General features: G+C 29.9%; 3 protein-coding genes across 4 annotated transcripts; 1 reads left to right on the top strand and 2 right to left on the bottom strand.

Annotated features, from left to right (window-relative positions):
* Nucleotides 1–57: 57 nt before the first annotated feature.
* LOC145744946 (TBC1 domain family member 2B-like) lies at nucleotides 58–9859 on the bottom strand. The gene is made up of 17 exons (XM_082562921.1): nucleotides 9696–9859; nucleotides 9403–9605; nucleotides 8731–8935; nucleotides 8372–8581; nucleotides 8155–8273; nucleotides 7918–7975; nucleotides 7351–7541; nucleotides 6923–7048; nucleotides 5984–6094; nucleotides 5214–5413; nucleotides 4337–4510; nucleotides 3710–3820; nucleotides 3260–3451; nucleotides 2679–2817; nucleotides 1987–2172; nucleotides 1495–1616; nucleotides 58–1046 (listed from the first exon to the last, which is right to left on the bottom strand). The coding sequence occupies exons 1-17, from the start codon at nucleotides 9754–9756 to the stop codon at nucleotides 866–868; spliced, it is 2589 nt and encodes an 862-aa protein (XP_082419047.1). The 5' UTR covers nucleotides 9757–9859; the 3' UTR covers nucleotides 58–865.
* A 314-nt stretch (nucleotides 9860–10173) lies between these two features.
* LOC145745845 (diphosphoinositol polyphosphate phosphohydrolase 1-like) lies at nucleotides 10174–12855 on the top strand. Its single transcript, XM_082564016.1, has 5 exons — nucleotides 10174–10400; nucleotides 10595–10705; nucleotides 11400–11444; nucleotides 11607–11792; nucleotides 11925–12855. Exons 1-5 carry the CDS (start codon nucleotides 10305–10307, stop codon nucleotides 12258–12260), a joined length of 774 nt encoding a protein of 257 aa, XP_082420142.1. The 5' UTR covers nucleotides 10174–10304; the 3' UTR covers nucleotides 12261–12855.
* On the bottom strand, nucleotides 11988–22336 carry LOC145745844 (beta-mannosidase-like). 2 transcript variants are annotated; one of them, XM_082564014.1, is made up of 20 exons: nucleotides 22108–22336; nucleotides 21732–21932; nucleotides 21281–21447; nucleotides 20537–20664; nucleotides 20123–20289; nucleotides 19736–19839; nucleotides 19094–19246; nucleotides 18606–18795; nucleotides 18065–18218; nucleotides 17651–17840; nucleotides 16895–17114; nucleotides 16685–16829; nucleotides 16229–16509; nucleotides 15598–15708; nucleotides 15438–15534; nucleotides 14475–14615; nucleotides 13914–14079; nucleotides 13410–13610; nucleotides 13118–13176; nucleotides 11988–12298 (listed from the first exon to the last, which is right to left on the bottom strand). In XM_082564014.1, exons 1-19 carry the CDS (start codon nucleotides 22312–22314, stop codon nucleotides 13140–13142), a joined length of 3060 nt encoding a protein of 1019 aa, XP_082420140.1. In that variant the 5' UTR covers nucleotides 22315–22336; the 3' UTR covers nucleotides 11988–12298; nucleotides 13118–13139. The 2 variants fall into 2 exon arrangements, with proteins under 2 accessions (XP_082420140.1, XP_082420141.1); XM_082564015.1 differs by having other exon boundaries at nucleotides 15601–15708.
* Nucleotides 22337–22576: the final 240 nt, after the last annotated feature.

Genomic DNA, 22576 nt, shown 5'->3' with positions numbered 1-22576 from the left:
GAATTTATTTGGATAATTAAAATGAAGAAAAAATACTTTTGCAAGATTTTTGGACGCAATATTTAAATGCAAGTCATTAGCAACACAATTTGCTATGTTCAAATAATAAAATTAAAATATATTAACAAAAGTACTTTTAAATTATGTAATAATGTTCTGTATTACAAAAGATAAATTATTTGCTGTTGTTTCCGAAAAAATGTTTCTTAAAAAAAATAATTTCCAAAAAAATGTTTCTTAAAAAAATAATTTCTGAAAAAAGTTTTTTAAAAATTTGCTAATTAATATTCGGTCTATATATTAACACAAACACTTGGCTTAACAAACACAATTACTATTATTACACATTTAAAATATTGCACTTGATCATGGGTTAATGTGGCAAAAATGAAATTCAATAACTACAGTTAAGTGCAGTAACTTTATCTGCAAGTTTTTTCTACTAGTGGTAATGTGAAAATATGGAAATTAAAAAGTGTAACTAATGACATAATTTACAGCTAAAAAAAGGGTTTGGACGTTCTTTTTTAGAGGAATATTTTCTAATAATTTGTCAGTTATATAAAAACTGTATTTTTGGGATCACAAATGTTTTGTCATTGCAAATGATATAAAGAAAAATGTTTTAAAAAAAATTTTCTTTTCTTATATATATTTTAGAAATTAAATATAATTTATCAGCTCTAGAAATATTAAAAGAAAACTTGCTAAAAAATTACATATTTAATCATAAAATCTGGCTTTTTAAAATACAAATTATTTAGCTAATATGTGACAAAATAGTTAAGAATATAATAACCTGTGTTTTTCGAACGCATAATACACATAATTTTAATGTTAGCAATTAAAAATTAAATTTTACAGATTAATCATCATCGCTATCCATATCTTTATTATTATCAGTTTCAACTCTAACAAACCCATGTCTAAGTTTATCAAGCTCAAGTAATTCTGCCGTGACTTTTTCGATGTGAATCGCACGAAGGCGATTGATTTTTCGCATCGGAAAGGGGTTGATTTCACGGAGCGCAATATCAGTTAGAACTCTACAAAGGTTTTAGATATAAAAAAGATAATGCCCATGAAATATTTAAAAAAAATTTAATCCTGGTTTTAAAAAAAATTTAAAAAAAACATTTGTATGCACATAAAACTTATAAAAAAATAATGCCCTGCTTTTAAAATACTTAAAGTAAATTAGACTAATTTAATGCCGATTTAAAAAAAAATTTAATTGTTTACACATTAAACTTATAGTTTTAAAATTATATTTAAACCTATTGTAAGTACATAAAGTAGCTTATATAATATAATAGCAAATATTAATTTAAAATTGCTTAATAATTATTTTCTTGATAGAAAAAAAAACATGAAACTATAATAGTTTCAAATTTCTTTTAGGCCCATATTTTTTTAACAACATTGTTTAAAAACCTATTTAAATGGAATTAACTTTATAATAGTTTTAAAATATTAAGTATAATAACCCCTTACCTGACATCATACATTCTATGTGACATGGACCTGAGAAAGTTGAAGATTGCCATGTAATCTGTTAATGCTAGGATATCGTTCTCTACATGTTTGAAGAATGCTATTCCAAATCGAAACAAGATCTGAAAAATAAATAAAGTTTTAACCAGTAAACTAAAAAACCTTTTTTTTACATTTATTTATCCTCAATGTGGGAGAATCAACTCCACGACCTATACATAGAGTAACATCAGTTACCCCGATCCCAGTCTTGAGTTGCCTGTGGCAGTTTGGAATATTATAGATTATGATTTTCCGGTAACTAAACTGCTAATTAAGTATTGGCTCAGCAGGAGTTTATTCCGTATATAGTGCCTTACTCAAGGGCACCACACCAAAAAAGCAGTCAGAATTGAACCCAAAACCTCAAGTTATGAAGCCAAGTGTTCTGACCATTACATCACCCTGGCTTTCTAAAAAATAAAAATCAAAAAAATTAAAGTTTTTTATTACCTTTGAAGACTCATTAAGCAAAATATCCCAGATATGAAACATAGTGTCAGGAGGAACATTGTCACAAAATAAACATAACAACCAATTAAAAGTGATCAGTGAACAATCGACGCCGGCATTTTCTAAATGTCTGTGGATTTTAGGTAGTTTGTCAGCCATTAGATCTCTAAATACCCGCTGGTCAGCCTGCATTAAATTGTATTTAATTATTGGCTTCAAATTATTATAATGTAACCTTTAATTACAAAAAAACCAGCAGTGTGGTATAGACCGGCAGCGTGGTGTAGTGGTAAGAATTCTTTCTACACCACACATGAGGTCGTGGGTTCAATCCCCACTAATCTCATGCTGTAGTGCTCTTGGGTAAGGTGCTATAAACGGTATGAACTCCTGCTGAGCCAGCACTTAATCAGCAGCATGATTACCGGGCAATTATAATCTATATAATATCCCAAACTGCCACAGGCAACTCAAGACTGGTTCGGAGTAACTTATGTTACTCTATGTTTAAGTCGCGCATTCGACTTTCCCACATTGAGGATAAAGATATATACAAAAAAAAAATACTGACATTGCAGCCACTGCTAGCACTACACTTAAAGGCACAACGCTAAGGCATTATTGGGGATCAAACAAAGAACCCCAAGGTAATGCATTATTGGGAATACAACAATTTTGACTGCTTATATTACCTGTGAGGCAGTAAGTGTTGTACTGTAGTAATCAGGTGGCATAATACACTCAGTTATACACACTAAACACCAAAAAGCATCTTCTTCACTTAGATATAGTAGTGCTACAGCAACAATTCTGTTCAATCCCTGGCAATACCTAAATTTAATATTGTTTTTATTAAAGAACACTCAAAAAAATTATTTAATTAGACATTTTAATAATATAAAGGCCTTGAATTTACTAATAGGCTTGAGAAAGCCGGCAGCGTGGTGTAGCGTTAAGAACACTTGCTACACCACACATGAGGTAATGGGTTCAATCCCCACTGATCTCATGCTGTAGAACCCTTAAGTAAGGCGCTATAAACGGTATGGACACCTGCTGAGCCAGCACTTAATCAGCAGCATAATTACCATGCAATTATAATCTATATAATATCCCAAACTGCCACAGGCAACTCAAGACTGGGTTGGAGTAACTGATGTTACTCTATGTTTAAGTCGCGCATTCGACTTTCCCACATTGAGGATAAAGATATATACAAAAAAACAACCAAAAATAAAACTAGCAGTTTGCTAAGTTCTGAATACACACTTACCCAATACTTGGATTGTGAATACTGTAAGCTCTCAAAACATTTCTTAGTTGCTCAATTCCTGTTGAGGACATTGAAGTAAAATGTTTGTTGTTTGGTAAAGTCCTCAACAAATCAAGTTCAATCTGCTTGGAAGGGAGTTGGGCTTCTTTGCTTGTTTTGAGTTCCTCGTAATAAGAATCAGCAAAGTTTTTCCTAAAAAAACCAAAGACAGATAAAATTATTTTTTCGAAATTTTTATTTCATTTTTTAATTTTTGAACATTATTTTTAAAAGTTATCTATACATAAATATAATTATGTCCAATTTTTCGACCTACAAAACATAAACAACTGCTGTTTGGAATGCGTGGGTAAATTATAACAGCAAATATTAGTGGCAAAATGCAACCTTGTCCCAACAATTGAGATGCTGACTTAAATTTAATATAACGTTGCGTTTATGGTTAACTACCTGATGTGTAAAGTTCTATTGTTTACCATCCACGACCAAACTCGAGGCCTCAACTCATGGGGAATCCCCTGTCTGATCAAGTTTTTAAGTTCATCATTTCTCTGTAGGTCTCTAAAAGTAAAAAAAAATCAGAATTACATTTTTGGATTTGAAATTGGGTTAAATTTCGAAGAGTTTAAATCATTTGTAACAATTTGATTAGATAACTGAACCTGCAATCATTAAGAATTAAACATAGAAACTAGGGTCCCCACTGATCTCATGCTGTAGCGCCCTTGAGTAAGGCGCTTTAAAGGTACGAACTCCTGCTGAGCCAGCACTTAATCAGCAGCATAATTACTGGGCAATTATAATCTATGATATCCCAAACTACCACAGGCAACTCGAGACTGGGTCGGAGTAACTGATGTTACTATATGTTTAAGTCGCGCATTCGACTTTCCCACATCGAGGATAAATATAGATACAAAAATAGGGTGTTTGGTAAACTGGCTTTCTGCACTATTTTTTTATTAGTGTTTATATTAAAAATAAAAAAAATTGTAAACAATTAAAAAAAAACACTGCTATAAATATATTGTTTAAAAAAAAACTTAAATTTTTATATATTTATTAAGTTATATTTACTTGTTTATTGCCAAATAGTTTTGCCATTTCACATTCAATGATTGATCGTATTTGTGAAGGGAATTCTGAATATCTGATGATCTTTTGGCCAAATAACTGGCGGCAGAATATAAAGCACAATCACTATCATCTTCTGGAATGCAGGAGAAACCATGGCGATCGTATTTGTCCTCCCTGAAAAAAAAACATTCAACTTTTATTAGTTTTTTAAAAAAAAATTTTGACGATAAAAAAAAATTTTATGATCAGAAAAAATTTTTTTTCTCATGTTTAATACAAGCTATTATTAAATACCATTACAATTATTAAAATGTTTAAATTTTAGCCTATTATTTAATTGCTATACAAGTTATTTTAGTTTATTAAAATTTATGTTTTTTTAAGTTGGTATGTATGTATTAAAATGACGTCAATATTGTTTTTAAATATATATTTAGATGACGAGTTTGGGGTATGTTTAGTAAACCTAATATATACCAAACAAGAACTTTCAAAATGTTTAGTAGTGATTCAATATTTGCAAATGTTGTTGTACAACATCAAACATAACATACTTTTTAAGATAAATAAATACATTACATAATATAGGGTGGGGGCTGGTAAATAAAAATAACTATTTCATGACTAGAAGGCTATATGAGGCCAATATAATATTTTTAAAAGATAACTAAAAAAAATTTTATACCTAAAGTACTGTAAGATGATATTCAGTATGCTATAAAAAAAGCAAAAATATGGTAAAAAAATCTTTAAAAAAAACAGTATATATGTTTAAGAAAAATACAATTTCAGTTTACTATGGCAAATATCTAATAGTTCAATACCTAATTTTTATTAACAAAACTATAATACAATTTTTGTTTAATATATAACCAACCTCATTGCCTCTGCATCAACTATTGAACTCAACCCATTTCCTCCCATAGCATCCTTGATTAAAATCTTCACCATATTCTTACTCTCTTCATCTACTGACCCCTTACCGTACCCAGAACCTCTTCTGGGCTTATTCATTTCAGCCAATATAATGAGGTACTTGCTATGGAGTTGGCAGTACTTTGCTTCTTGTAATTGAACCTGAAAATCAATTTTTAAATTTAAAAATAAATTTTTGTGTTGTATTTAAACAGGAAAGTATGATTTAAGTTTTTTTGGCAAACAATAACAAAATTTTGGCAGAATTTGGAATCATTGTTTTGATGATAAATTCGATTTAATTTTATTACATCACGAAGTTCAACAATTTGATGCTCAATTAAATCACACTTTAACTAAATTTTTTTTAGCAACTATTATTTATAATAAATTTCTATTTAAAATTCCTATTTAATTAACACACAAAAAATTGGACTTAAACATAGAGTAACATCAGTTACTCCAACCCAGTCTCGAGTTGCCTGTGGCAGTTTACGATATTATAGATTATAATTGCCCAATAAATAAGCTGCTAATTAAGTATTGGCTTAGCAAGAGTTCATATTATTTACAGCGCCTTACTGAAGGAAGCTACAGCATTAGAGCAGTGGTGATCAAACCCAGGACCTCATGTAGTGAGGCCAAGTGTTCTGACCACTACACCATGCTGCCGGTTATTATATAAATTAAGTTACATTACATTAAAGATATTAACAAATTATATTTATTTACCTTATCTTGTAATGCTTGTAGTTTATCGTTGTCCAGTTTTCTCAAATAATCTAACTGGAAAATTTCTTGATTCAGAAAATGATTTTGGTCTGTATACCCTTGCAGTTTATCCTAAATATAAAAGTTTAATTATAAAACTGGGTTGGGCAGTAAAGCTCGTAAAAAAATAAATACAAAACAGAAAGAGATTTGCAATATGTGACAACATAGAAAAGTAAATAGTATTTCGAATTGCTTAACTAAATAAAATGTTTTTCAATATTAATTATGACATAGATGCTTAAAATAGAATATATAATGGCCTGTAGATATGAAATGGTGGTACCATATTGTTTGTATTTTACAATAAGCAAGCATTAATATAAAAAAGATCTTTACACTTTTGAGGTAAGAAATCACTGCCAGTGTGGTGTCGTGGTTAAGAACACTTGCTACACCACATGAGGTCGTGGGTTCAATCCCCACTGCCCTTATGTTTTAGCGCCCTTGAGTAAGGCGCTATAAACGGTATGAACTCCTGCTGAGCCAGCACTTAATCAGCAGCATAATTATCACGCAGTTATAGAATAATATCCCAAACTGCCACAGGCAACTCGAGACTGGGTCGGGATAACTGATGTCACTCTATGTTTAAGTCGTGCATTCCGACCTTCCCAAATCGAGGATAAGGATATATACGAAAAAAATCAAAAATAAATTAGACTATAGTAATATTTAAAAAATGTGCCTAAATAATATTTATGAGCAAAATATAAAAATGCAATAAAACAAAAAAAACTAAAAAATTATTAATACTACCATCTACAAGCTAACAGAGAATTTATATTACAACAAACGCAAATTTAATAATTAATATTTCATTTAAATATTTAATTAACTATGCTTAGTCAAACTGAATTATCTTAAACCAATATTTAAATGTTTTAAAAAATATTTTACCATAATTTTTGTTAAATCCTCGTTAGAGTTGGTTGGCGTTAAAAGAACGAATTCTTCATTTTTTTCAGCTCTTAATTCTTCGTATTGTTTAGTTAATGCTCTAAGTGAGGTTTCAACATCATACAACTAAACATTAAATTTAAATTTTATTTCAAAGTTGAACATTTATTAATTTTGAATTTTCATAATGTTATCTTAAGCATTTTAATAAATAGGTAAACATTAGTAATATATACAAGATAGACCAAACTTTATATAAAACAAAATTTCACATTTTCAAAACTTTAAAAACTTAAATTATTTCTACCAAGGCCCAAGTAGAATTATCAAAAATTTTCTTATATTGCTTTACAATACATAATACATTTATAAAAAACAAAAACCATAAAAAAGCACAAGTTGTGGATTTATTAAGGTGAAAAAAGTACCTTATTGCTCAATTGAATGACCACATCGTCTTTAATTTGCAGCATTTCCGTTAACATCACATTGTTTTCTTCAAGGGTTCTGTTGCTTAGGGTTTTCTCTTCAACGTCCTGTTCTAACTTTTCGTGTTTCAGTTTGAGGTTAATAAAATCCGATCTCATTTTGTAATCAGAGGTAGAAGAAAATTTACTCGCTAAAAAAATAAATTAAAAAATAACAATATTTTTAAAAAAAATTTGATTTAAATGTCTATATTTTTTTAATTAAAAAATTAGCATATCATAATAGATAAAAATTTGAATAAAATATAACGTTATAATTTTTTTTTAAATAAACATGAGAAAATTAATTTTAAGAAATGTAAAACACAGATTGAGGATATGCTTAATTTGCTTTTAAAATAGTTTCGGTAGCAAGTATATAAATATATATAAGAATGCACAATTTAAAATTGACTAACACGATATATAAGTGGAAGCGGCAACTATTAGTTTTTATAAAGCTTGGCAGAATGAAATTCTATATTTAGCTTTACTTATTTTGCATTTTTAAAATAGATTATAAATTACCGGCGTTTCTGTCATTTTCTAGTTTCTCAAGTTCCATTCTTAGTAGTTGTATAGTTTCCTGTTGAAAATAAAATGATTGTTAACAATTTGTATTGGTATTAAAAAACTTTTGATATTTTTTATATGGTGAAAGTAAGATTTTTATAATTCACTTAAACAAAAAAAAAATGGAAATAATTTTTGAATTTCAATAAATATATTTTTAATACTTTTTAAATCTAATATAGTTTTACAAACCTCTTTAGATTCTAATGTTGACTTGACTAAAAATAATTCATCTTTATATTGTTGTAGGGTATCTTCTAAACATCTTTGGTCATTGTTAATCAAATTTGAATTTGATTGGTCAAAAAACTCTAAAAACCAAAAAAAATATATTTTTAATAAAATTAAAAAAGTTAAAAAATTATGCTCTGTGAGATTAAAAAAAAAATTGCACCCGACCCAGACTAACCCGAGTTCATAGAAGTAGTTGTAATATCGTTGGCAATATTTTGTTTTCTGCGATTGAAAAACATTGCAACTTTATCGACAGATAAAATATGTTTGGGTGAGTGTTGTGGGGTGGTAGATGAGGGTAAGGTGGGTACAGTGGGGTCAGAAATATCGATTAAATTACCAGTGGGGACTACAGTTAAGGCATTATTTCTAGTTTTAGTAGTTTCTGTATAAAAAAAGTACAATTAAAAGCCAAATAAATAAATATATATAAAATCGAACTATTTTTTATACTTTTTTAAAATTTTAAACAACAAACTCATTATTTAACTAACATGCCTATTGTGTAAAACAAAAATGAATGGTATGACATACTTGAACTCTTTTTCTCTGGTGAATTATTTCCACTTATAAGTCCCTTGTTTTCCCTGGGTAACCAAAACACACTCGACCCCTGAATATTTCCATGAAAATCGTGTTTTTCTGCATTGGCATAAGCCGGTTGTTCATTTGAGTTGAAATTGCGTCTTTCAAGCTGTAATCTTTCCAACCACCATTTAAGAGCATTTTTGTTTAGGGCCTTAAAAAAAAAAGAGAAAAACTAATTAAAAATTTTAAATATACAACTATTTATTAAACATGGATGTATGGCGTAGTGGTCAGAACACTTGGATTTACTACATAAGGTACAGGGTTCTATCCTTGCTGCTCTTATGCTGTAGCACTCTTGAGTAAGGCACTATGAATGGTAAAAACTTCTGCTGAGCTAACATTTAGTCAACAGCTTATAGTTATTGGGGAATTATAATCTATAATATCCAAAACTACCGAAGAAAAATAGGAACCGGGTTGGGGTAATTTATATTACTCTTGGTTTGGGTGGTGAAGTCGACCTTCCCACATTGAGGATAAATAAATGTGAAAATTGTGTTTTTAAAACTACATTCTGTTGGTTGGCCAATCATAAATCAAGTATATATAGATTATTGCATAACTATGAATTATCCGTTACAATGTGAATAAAAGTAAATAACTTTAATTTTAAACCTGTAAAGTGTGGGTTTCCCCTTCAGCATGTATTGTAAAAATATTTTCACTTATATTTGCTGCAGTTAAGTTGAACGAAGCTCTTCGCAATGGTATTCTCCCAACCTCTGAGTTTAAAGAATTTGCTCCTGAATTTTTAGTGGCTCTGTAGTAAACCAGATCACATGTTGTTGGATCATAAGAAAACCAGCGAGGTCTTGTGTCTAAAAAACATTCTTATTTGTAATAGAACTTCCTTAATTACCAAATTTTGCAATAAGTTAAATCTTAACCGAAATATTAAAATGTCATACTTTTTATTGGTCCGGTAACTGTTATCTTAGAAAGTTGTCCACACAACTTATTTTCATCCATATTTTCAAAATAAAGCTTGCAATTTCATGACAGTATTTATTAAAATTACTAAATCACATTACAACTAATGCTATTAAAGTTATTAAATGTAAAATTGCTTAACTTGCTCACGAGACTTAAATAGAAATATCAAGAGTTAATTTCGTCTTAGGGTAAAACCCTTTGGCAACTTAGTTTATTATAATAAACGAAAGCTAACAAAATTTGAGATGCTAATTTTTCTAAATAAACATACCATTTACAATCCCATAATGTATTTATATGAGTTTTTAATTGTATAATAAGTAATACGAGTTAATTGCTAACTAAGCATACAAAAATCTAATATTTAATTGGAAACACTTAGACTTTCAGCCTAGGTGACGACGAAATTCTCTGCAATTCCCCTGACGAATTTGTGACAAACACGGTCGGTGGTGTCATTTTAACTTTGAAAACATAAACAGATGTTACAAGTTTTGTACCCGCTATAAAAGCCAAAAAAACGAATCGTTATATTTATTAAACGATAGAAGTTTGCTGCTGAAGGGTCTAAGCAGTGACCTACCATGAAAATTAAAGTCAACCAAGTAAGAACGTACGACGATGATGGGTATAGACGGAGGGCAGCTTGTCTGTGTTTTAGATCAGAATGTGAAACGGAGGTGAAAGTTTAAATTAATTATTAATTGTCATGTATATAATAATACATCAAGGGCGTATGGTATTTAAATTATTAAATATGAAATTAATTATATTTTTGAGCGTATATATACAAATTTACACAAACATACAGCCTAAACCTTTCTGTATATAGTTTGTTTATTAATTAAAATTATATTTTTTGTTTTATTGACAGATTTTGTTAGTCTCAAGCAGTAGATACCACGATTTATGGATCGTTCCTGGAGGGGGTCAAGAACCGGGCGAGGACCCAGCAACAACAGCAATACGAGAAGTCAACGAAGAAGTAAATACTTAAAAATTTATTTTGTTATTTATTCATGTATTTATACAAATTTATTTTTATCTGTCCATAGAATGATTTAAATTTTAATAATCGTTATGACGGGGGTTTATCTGAATTATTGAATAATGCTTTTTTGAGTTTGTGATGTCACTAGTCTGCTAGTATAATTGTCTTAAAAGAAATGCATTGTTTAATTTTTATTGTTGGCCTTTTTTATTGTTGTACACAAAGCCCTATTGGTTGTTTCTTTGAAACAACTAATGAGTTACTTAAGTTGTTGGTATCAATTTTTGTCTAAATATTGGAAAATTTATGGGTAAAAACATGAATTTAATTTTATACACATACATATTTAATCTTCAATGTATGGAGAAGGTCGCAGGCCAATGCTTTACAAACTTGCATTCGAATTTCAAAGCAAATATATATTTTGTTGTGCTTATATTGTGATTCCATAAACTTTAAATGGGTCAGTTACGCACAAAGTGTGTCAACGGTCTTTACATAATACTACCTTCTCTTCAATAAACGATGTCGATATTGTATTATGTAAACACACAAAACACGAGCTTAAGACCTGGCTTAAATGGTGAATCATAAATTGTATTATTTCATTACCACATTTGACTTTTTGTATTACGTAACCTACTTACAACATGACTTAACTTTTAACAATTGTTTACTTATGTTTTAGGCTGGTGTTGTAGGCAAGCTTGGAAGGTTGTTAGATATTTTCAAGGTATGGGCATTATTTGATTAATAATTTATGTGTTTTATAATTGTTTAACAAAAATATTAAAGTTATAAACTTTAACTAAAAAATAATATTTTACAAATTAATTTAATTTTTTGTCTTAGCTTATCAACAACTTATTTAACTTGAACCCTAAATGTTTTACAGAATGTTGAAAGGAAGACCAAGACTTATGTTTACATACTCACTGTTGAAAAGTTGAACGATGAATATGAAGATGCCAAAGGTATAGGTCGCATCAGACGTTGGTTCTCCCTTCCCGAAGCCAATGAGAGATTACTTGAACACAAACCCATTCAACAAGGTTATCTGAAGAAGCTTTTTAACGACCAGGTACATCATAACTAACTTTTAACTGCCTTTTTATTGCCGTTTATTGCCAATAAAAAGTAAATAAAACAAAAGTGTCACATATAGTTTAACAATTTTACTTTTTATCCTAAAATATTTTTTATTTTGGTTTAGGATCATCAACAAAGATCGTCACGATGTAAAATATCCTCTAATTTGCCTCCTTTTAATCCGCACTTTACCGAACAAAATGGGCACTATGAAAACAATGGTTGTTGCCACCATTGTAACAATGGTTCCAACAATGGGGATAATGACATTGCCACGGACAACTCCAAAGTAAGATGTACTGTGCTTGCAGCCACTTCAAATAACCCCCATCAATCCAGTAACGGCGATTCGGCATCCTCAAATTACCAGCCTATTGAAGCAAGAACTGTGAGTGACAACAGAGTTGAGACTCTGGCGATAACCGAGCCCAGCACAGTCGGCAAATTTTTACCCGTGTGAAGAAGGATATTTGTAGAGCAACTGCATGCGAAAGTGTTCTACAATATTAGGTATTAATTTTGTACTATTTTTTTTTTGCTTTTTAGTTGTAAATTATGTTTTATGCGTGCCTTAAATATTAGGTCTATGTTAAAATGATCATTATCAGATTTGAAAAGTTCAATATTTTATGGTTGCTTCAACTGCCATTTAAAGTGAGATCGGTTAATAAAAAAATCAAGTCCTCTCTTTGTGTATGTTTTGCTTTATATAATAACCACATATTTTTTCAGAATTATTTTCAGAATTATTCGATGTCTCTTTTCATGCCTATTGCTTTTTTAAGATGGCATTTTCAGATATCATTAAAGGCTGTTTTAAATGTGCTAGTGTTTAATAAATGATATTGAATAACAGATGTTTTCATTTTTTTTATGATGAGTTTGCACTTTTAGGCTTATGTTCATACAAAATAGTGTTTTAAACTGCATTAATACCTGATTCTTCCTCAATCTAAGGTTGTTTTTCATTGCTTTATGTATCCTAATTGAAGAGAAATATTGGACAAAGTTTTTGATATTTAAACCATGTTAATATACTGTTGAATTTTGTTTCTCTTGTTGTTTTTTTTTTGTGTGAATCTTGATCGTATATTTACAATTAAATAAAGTTTACCACTGTTCGAAATGGCTATTTGGTTATTTGTGGTCAAGTTTAAAGTGCAATAGTAGTCAGATATTACTATTAGCCTGTACTTTGGCCTATTAAGGTTCCAACATAAAGGATATACTATAATTAAAAAGCTTCTAGCTGGGTAGAATTTTAGATTATTTTCTATGGAAACTAACTTTGATAAATAATAAAAAAAAACGAAATACCTTAATCTTTTTGAATACTTTGTTAATTCTTAAATTTTTTCTTTAATGATCTTGTACATCTACCATATAAAAGAAAACTTTATTAGTTTTACTAACATAAAACTAGTTCATAATTGTTTGACAATTTTAATAAAGCAGTTAATCGACAATAGGCAATTAATTAATACTGATAAAAAAGCAAATTGCAAAGATAGAAAAATTACAAAAATACACCTAATTTCAGAATGCATAGCAAGCTCTTAAAGGAATTATTCATTTCATGAATGTAATGCATATACAGCTTAACACTTACATAACATAAAATCTAAACTCCTTTTGTTTTCCCTTATGACCGTAACCCTTTTTTGACTGAATTAAAAACCCCATCATTTCATCCGGTTCATTTTCCTGAACGGTACTTACAGAGGTAAATGAAGCCGGGTTCTTTTTAAGATTGAAAACTGGTTTTTGATCAGTAATCGAAACGTTCTTGCTACCCCTTGTTGTGTTGAGTCTTAATAAGAAAAAAAAACATTTAGAGTCAAACTATACTTAAAGCTCTTCATGTGGAAAGACCGACTTCACAACGTAAACATAGAGTAACATCAGTTACCCTGACCCAATCTAGAGTTGCTTTTGGCAATTTGGAATATTATGAATTTATAATTGCCCGGTAATAAAACTGCTTATTAATTGTTGGCTTAGCAGGAGTTAATAGCGATTATTGCGCCTTACTTAAAACTGCTACAGCATAAGAGCAGTGGGGATTGAACCCAGGACCACAAGTAGTAACTTACATTAGTTATTAAAATTTTACCTTAATACAACACATGTCAATTGCACTGCGGTCATGGTAACAAAAAGAAGTCCAATAATTGCAAACACAAGTTTAGCATTTACATCATCCAGCCAGGTCTGATATTTGACCTCATCAATAATATAAACTTGGTCCGTGTTTGGTAAATACCCAGGCTCAGGAGAAGCTAAAACAACAAGAAATATGAAAATACTGAAAATGAATATATTATTTTTGATTTTAAAAATTGTTTATTTTTTGCACTGTTAAGCAGTTTGTATATTTTCGAAAACCAGATGTTATAAATATCCCATAATTTAAAACCTTTTAAAATAAATAAAATGCATCATATGACGCATATGACTTTAACAAAAATTTATCAAAACAATTTTCAAAGCATTTATTTAATATTATTTTATGTTACGTTAAATAAATATTTTTAATTTGCTGCTAATTTAATTATGACATTTTTATTTTGGGTTTTTCCAAATGTTTCACACCAACCTATGATAACTTGTTGACAAAAAGATTACTAAAAAACACAAAAAAATTTTACCAATTAGTAATCTATTTTTAACTTACCCTTTTTAGCGTAAATATCAGCTAATGATTTTACAGTTAAAGAGTTCTTTAATGCCTGTGTTGTAACGTTATTTTCCCATGGATAAAATGTCAAAGTTTTTACTGAATTTGTCATCAAAAACCCATTCTCAGAAAATCGACCTGTAAAAAAAATTTAAAAAAAAATTAATAATTTTCCCAATATATATAAATATATATTGCCTAATGTTTTGCAATGGAAGCTTATCAAGAGCAATATTTGCTGATGAAAGCAAATATTGACCAACTTTTGGTTTTCTTTAAAGCTGTAAAATTGATATTGGATCAACCACATAAACAGTTTACTAATGTAATCACAGTGTTGTTTAAACAAAAGTACGAGCAAACATATCTTAGCTCATGTGTAAATATTTATATAGCAAATTCATGTGATGGATTTTAATTAAAAACCCAATTGTTGGTAGTTAATAAATTAATAAAGGACAAACAGCATAAAAGCAAAACAATTAAAAAAAAAGTTAATTTATATAAAAGGTTTTATTTAACCGGCAGGGTGGGGTAGTGGTAAGAACACTTGCCACACCACCATAAGGTAGTGGGTTCAATCCCCACTGCTCTCATGCTGTAGCGCCCTTGAGTAAGGCACTATAAACGGTATGAACTCCTGCTGAGCCAGCACTTAATCAGCAGCATAATTACCAGGCAATTAAAATCTAAAATATCTCAAACTGCCACGGGCAACTCGAGACTGGGTCGGAGTAACTGATGTTACTCTATGTTTAAGTCGCACAGTCGACTTTTCCACATTGAGGATAAAGATTAATACAAAAAAAAATTTAGGTATAATAACATGAAAGCAGTGGGGATTGAACCTAGGACCTTTTGTAGCACAACACCAATATACCATGGCGTACATATAATTTTAAAAATATGATATGTCATGCTTTTAACCAATATGTTAAATATATTGACATACTATTTTACCTTTTATTCCAACAGCTTCAAACCATGTAAAAAGTGAGGGATTTTTTGCTATAAATGATATCTCAAAATTTTCCTTAACAGCTACAACATCTTTAATCTAAAAATTTTTATTTTTTACTACCTATAAAAATAAAAATTTTTAAAGTAAAAATTAAGTTACCACAATCTCTGGTTTGGCAAGACCTTCTATATTCTTAAACGGAACTGGATAAAAATATGTCGTAGGCACATCTGTGTTATTTTGTAGGTGAACAGAAATGTAGCACAACTCCTAAAATAATAAGTTTTTTGTGTTATTGCAAAATAACTAACATCTTTAAAAAAATAAACCTACAGTAGTATAATCCAGCAGCGTGGTGTAGTAGTAAGAACACTTGCTACACCACACATGAGGTCGTGGGTTCAATCCCCACTGACCTCATGCTGTAGCGCCCTAAAGTAAGGCGCTATAAACGGTATGAACTCCTGCTGAGCCAGCACTTAATCAGCAGCATAATTACTGGGCAATTATAATCTCTATAATATCCCAAACTGCCACAGGCAACTCGAGACTGGGTCGGGGTAACTGATGTTACTCTATGTTTAAGTCGAGCATTTGACTTTCTCACATCGAGGATAAAGATATATACAAAAAAATAATATTAAATTAAAATGCTGATTAACAGATACAAAAAATAAATTTTTAAATATAGTTAAAATTTGAACAACAATTGATACTTAGAATTAGGAATGTCTAAAATAATCTTAAAAATTAAACGTTAAAGCTGTTGTAAAAGAAACTAGTTCACTACCTTGTATGGGCAATTGCCATAATGCAACAAGTAACCAATACTTTGTACGGTCTGGTGTTTTGACTGGTTCGGTGGTATGGTTACTGGTACTTTAAAATCTCCCAAAACACCAAATTGAACGACTGAATATATGGAAATTACGATGGTCCCATTAATGGTGTGGTCCACATCAGATGAAGAGTAAATGGTTAATTCTGTATCATCATCATATGCTATTAAGGAAACGGGAGCAAAAAAATCTTTGGCAAAATAATGAAGAAATTTCCATTTTCCTCCATATTCTGAAAAACCGAACAGTTTAGCAATTAGAACTTTTTATAAAAAGTTAAGCAAAAAACCTAACAAACTTTGCCAAATCCTTTTCCAATTTAGTTTTACAATGTATGTTTTTATTACATACATTGTACACATTGCGCAAAGCCTATTTAATAGGACCCGTTAAAAAATGGTTTTTACCGATAGATGACCAGGAAGGGGCTTGCCAAATATCGTTTAACTGCCAGTACAAAGCACCCATTGTATGTCCTTGACCGTTCACAATCTCATTTCTACTCCGACGATAAAACTCTGTCTGACTCTTGTAGCATAAAGCTTGCATCACCTAAAAAAAATAAAAATAATTTTTTTAGACTAAGTTATCTCAAAAATAAACCATTTTTTTAATACCTGGGTTAAATAGATTGTGTTTTCAAACAATTCTGTTTTATTTCCAGTATCTGGCAAATTAAAATGTTTTTGAATCTGATTCAACATCTGTTGTTGTCCACCAGCATGATGTTGTCGGTGTTCTGACCAATCAGAAGTAAACGTGAGATCTTGTATGTTTGTTACTGGAAGAATAGTTTCTAAGGATGGCCAGGATTGAAAGCCAAACTCAGAAGCAAATCTTAAATATAAAAAATTAAAAAAAAAAAAAGTGTGTAAAAGCATTTGACAACAACTGTTATAACATCATGGTATAGTCATTAAAACACTTGGGTTTACTACTGAATCCCAACTTTTTAATCCCAACTGCTTTTAATCCCAACTGCTTTCATACTGTAATGCACTATAAATGGTACAAACAGTTGAGCAAGTCTACTTAGGACTAGGTTTTTTATGATTCAAAAAAAAAAATTTTCAATGAATTATAAATACTTTTTTTATATTTATTTATTTTCGAAGTTGAAAAGTCGACTTTATTGCCTGCATAGAGCAACATTTATTACCCCAGCCCATTCTCAAGTTCCTTTGGCAGTTTGGGATATTACTTACTCAAGGGCGCTACAGCATGAGAGCAGTGGGGATCAAATCCGGGTCCTTATTTAGTGAAGCCAAGTGTTCTAGCCACAACACCATGCTATCGGTTGTATTTTCTAAACTATAACTTACATACTACTTTATTAAACATTTAAATTAAATACAAACAGCTTTAAAATCAACCTGGTTTTTGGGTACTTGGTCCAATCCATGCAATCGTCATTATAGTTGTAATAATGAACATCACCATAATAAACACTGTATGGGTTGGTTGCTACGTATCCTTCAGTAATTGTTTCTTGACCGTTGGTTGGACTTGAAGTCAAAAATGGACGAAATGGGTCATTTTTCTCAACTATTTTGCCAATAGTATCTAAAAATTAACAAGTATTAATTAAACTGTAAACATATGTTTTATACAGTAAAATTTTAATATTAAACATAATTTATTACCAATTTTTGGCCCCCATTTTCCAAATAAATTTGACAAATTGTGTTTTTAAAAAATGCCTTAAATGACAAATAAGATATTTTGTGCTTTGAATGTAAATAACATTTATTTAAAACATTATTGTGCTACTTTTATATATTACTTACCATGATATAAGGTGACATAATCAACTTTATATTGTTGAAAATGTTTAGTTGTATTGTACCAGTCAGTAGCAAGTGCTGCTTCGTTTTCGTTATTACCCGCCCATATTACTATAGAAGGATGGTGCTTCAGTCTCCATATGGTGTTCCCTATTTCCTGTTATTATAAAGGTAACAATCAATTTAATATTTATTTTAGCGTATTTCAGAAAGGATGTTAATGTAGATGCCAAAAATCATTAAGTAATGTTACGCGAAAAATTTAATATTATTTATATATATATCAAAAACAAAACATTTCCTTATTTTTAACATAATAACTAAAACACACTAAAACTTTTAAAATTGTCAGTTAAATTTAAATGTGGCGTTTTTGCTTAGTTGTTTTGTCAAAGCATTGTCCCTAACCTACCTCACCTTAAGCATAGTGATATAAAATCACACTAAATTTTTTGAAATTGAAAGAAAATTTTTGATAAGGAATTTTTTTATTTTAATATTCCCCTATCCCTAGTTCTCTTAGATAGCAGTTGAATTTACTTACTGTTGTCACATTGCTTAAAAACTCTTCACTGGTTGGATACAGGGCACAAGCAAACATGAAATCTTGCCATAACATTATCCCCAACCTATCTGCTTCTTCATAAAAATAATCGTTCTCATATATTCCCCCACCCCATACTCTTAACATATTCATATTTGCAATTTTCGCAGACTGGAGAAGGTTATCATATCTATAACAAAAAGTTAAAGATTGAATATTATTTAAAGATGATTTTTTTATAAATATATATATATTTTTTTGTATAAATTTTTATCCTCGATGTGGGAAGGTTGAATCTGCGACCTAAATATAGAGTAACATCAGTTACTCCGACCCAGTCTCGAGTTGCCTGTGGCAGTTTGGGATATTATAGATTATAATTGCCTGATAATTATGCTGCTGATTAAGTGCTGGCTCAGCAGGAGTTCATATCGTTTATAAGTACAATCATCCATAATATAACTTCTCAACTAATAATAATCATTTACATGTCTGGAGTAACTCTGTTAATAAATGCATCAGCAGGAATCCAGTTCGCTCCTTTGGCGAATATCGGAACGTCATTAATTCGAAAATAAAAACTTAATCCCGTTGAGTTGATGATAGGTTCTTGAATTAATTCAACTTTTCGAAATCCAAACCTTTAAAAAAGTTGCAATATTATTAGATTGATGATACAGAATGTGCACAAAATTAAAAATATATATCATAAAAATCTTATTAAAATAATGCACCTTTTGTTTTTAATTTTATTTATTCTTGATGTAGGAAGGCTACAGTCTACCAATTTCTGACCAATTTCAAGTTGCCATAACCATTTGTATATATCTTTATCCTCGATGTGGGAAAGTCGAATGCGCAAACATAGAATAACATCAATTACTCTGACCCAGTCTTGAGTTGCCTGTGGCAGTTTGGGATATTATAGATTATAACTGCGTGATAATTATGCTGCTGATTAAGTGCTGGCTCAGCAGGAGTTCATACCGTTTATAGTGCCTTACTCAAGGACGCTACAGCATGAGATCAGTGGGGATTGAACCCACGACCTCATGGTGGTGTAGCAAGTGTTCTTACCACTACACCACGCTGCCGGTTAATTAAATCTCATTATTTAGAAAAAAACTTACATAAAAAACTTGTGGCTTGTGTGATTGTTAGAAGTAAAAGTTAAAGAAATGTTGTATAACTTCTGATCTCCAAACCCATTAGGCCACCACTTTTCAAACTTCACCTAAAGTTAAAGTTTAACATAAATATCATTTTATGGACTTTGTTTTGTTTAATTAAGAGCTTATTAAAGTTTAATTATTAAACAGTTTCTTTATTTAACATGATGGCTAAAGGACTTTTGCTACTTACAAAAGTGAAAAATAAAAAAAATACATAAACATTTTGCAAAGTGCAAATGTAATAAAAAAAAATTTTAATTTAGATATCGGAATTTTATTAAAATTCAAATTAAATTAATTACCTATTAAAATTTTTATAATTTACTTTTTTACTAAGATACCTACATTTGTGAAATCAATTTTAAAAGAATGTGTTTCCAAACATGATATCGTGACATTTACAAATTCCTTTTTAACTTTTAATTCTTTAACTTCAACCATAAGATCTCCAGTTGATGTCGTTGAAGAATCAACATTTGCAAAACTTGTATCAATAAAAAGACTGCTCATATCTAAAATTTAAAAACTTAACTTATAAAATCAATTTTAGTAACTTAAGCTTGTTGTAAAAAGAATCTTTTATTATGCATTGTAAAACTATTAAAATGCGAACATTTTATGTTGTATATACCTATACACTTGATTCGGAAAGGCTGGCTTTACAGCCTAAACATGGAGTTACATTTATTACCCTGGCCTAGTCTCAAGTTGCCTTTATTTAAAAATTTAATAAAATGTACTACAACAATAAAGTCTTACTAAAATCATACAATGCAGTAGCTTGTGAGAGGATGGGATAGTTGTATGCCATGATATAAACAGGTTTCCATATTCCTTGGGTTGCAAAACCTGGGCCCCAATCCCAACTGAATGATGATTGTTCTTTTCTGTAAGGGAAATTAATAATATTAATAAAGTTTAGTGTAAAAAGAATATAAGGCTAAGCTATGAAACAGTTGTAGGCATTTTATTACCAAATAAGTGTGTTATAAAACCTTTTTAATCATTTTAAAAATTTAATCCTTTTTTACAGTCTACAACAATGAGAAAAATAATTTATAAATAAATAATAAACACAAAAAATGTGCAAACATTAAAAAAAAAACAAGTAAATGACTTAAACTTTAATTTTATACTGTAGTATAATACAAAAAAACATATATTTTTTTTGGATATATCTTTATCCTCGATGTGGAAAAGTCAAATGCGCAAATTAAACATAGAGTAACAACAGTTACTCCGACCCAGTCTCGAGTTGCCTTTAGCAGTTTAGGATATTATAGATTATAATTGCCCGGTAATTATGCTGCTGATTAAGTGCTGGCTCAGCAGGAGTTCATACCGTTTATAGTGCCTTACTCAAGGGCGCTACAGCATGATATCAGTGGAGATTGAACCCACAACCTCAAGGTGGTGTAGCAAGTGTTCTTACCACTACACCACGCTGCCGATCACCCACCATAATTTTGTAAGCTGTGATTACAAATTTTAATGTTAAAATACCTTATTAGATTAACATGACAGAACCCATGCTGTACATCAGGTGGACATGATGGAGGAATCACATAAGAAAGTTGTTTTGATTTTGACTCTGCATAGTTAACTGCTGATGTAAATGACACACTTAACATGTTGAAATTTAATTGAAGAAGACCAGTAACATTGAATTTCTAAAACAAAAAGGTATCATACATTTAAAAATTTCTAAAATGCAAATATATATCTATTTATAATGAATTCTATATATTAGTATATCTGTGTTAATTCATGGGCCCACAAAATAAAGAAAACTGTAATCTGTGGCATGCATAAATTATTGTAGTCAAATATTAGTTTAAAGTTGCAACTATATTGCCACATTTAAATTGCCAACCCTAGGGCATGTTATTGACTAGTACTTATAAAAGAAACATAATATGTTACTATTAACAGTAAAAATGACCTCAAAACTTACATATTTAACAAACATATCAAAAGTGTTGCCGATTAATTTTCCATTCAGCGAAATGTTTGCAATAGTGTCGACACCCTCTAATATCAACCACTGCTCTGTTTGCTGCAACAACTTAGCTGTGGTTTGAAACTGTCGATAATATCTCCAATCTGTTTTGGCAATCCATTGCAAATTTGCATCATTAAAACGATAATATGGGTCCTAAAAATATGCATTTAAACAGAAAGTTATTTTTAATGTCAGTTTAAACAGTAAAATTTACAAAAGTCATGACTTTGCAATGGCATATAACAAACACATAAAATTAACACATTTTTATAAAAATTAATCTTTTAAATAAATGATTATTCAAAAACAAAAATCTAGGTGTGTATACTTGGTCATGTGACTTTCCATTTAACCAATCAGTGTGCACCGAGCCGGGAACATAGGTTTGGTCAATTTTAGTGACAACTCTAGTTAGTGGATCTCGTCCCTCAGCTTGCCATTCTGTTCCTCCAAGATCAAGATAAATAGGCACACAACAGACTGTCCATGTGTTAACCGATAAAAATATTGCTACATAAATAAACAACAACTGCATAGTTCATTATATTTTATACATAATTTACAAACTTATATCTGAAATTTAAGAAGATAAATTAATTAAAATGTTATCATTAGTAACTTCAAAAACTATTGCCTTATTGCTTATACATAATAAACTAATATAGTATTGTTAAAGTTATTTAAATTTGTTAATTTGATATGTATATATCTTAACTTTTAAATTCTTATTGACGCTTTAAAATTTTTTAGTAAAAAGAAAATTATAAACAAATTTAAACTTGAACCCAGCCAAAAAT

This window comes from Corella eumyota, chromosome 3 (genome assembly GCF_963082875.1).
Source record: "Corella eumyota chromosome 3, kaCorEumy4.1, whole genome shotgun sequence".
In the NCBI taxonomy this organism is placed as follows: domain Eukaryota; kingdom Metazoa; phylum Chordata; class Ascidiacea; order Phlebobranchia; family Corellidae; genus Corella; species Corella eumyota.
The sequence above is the reverse complement of the archived record's forward strand: the minus strand, read 5'-3'. Positions and strand labels throughout refer to the sequence as shown.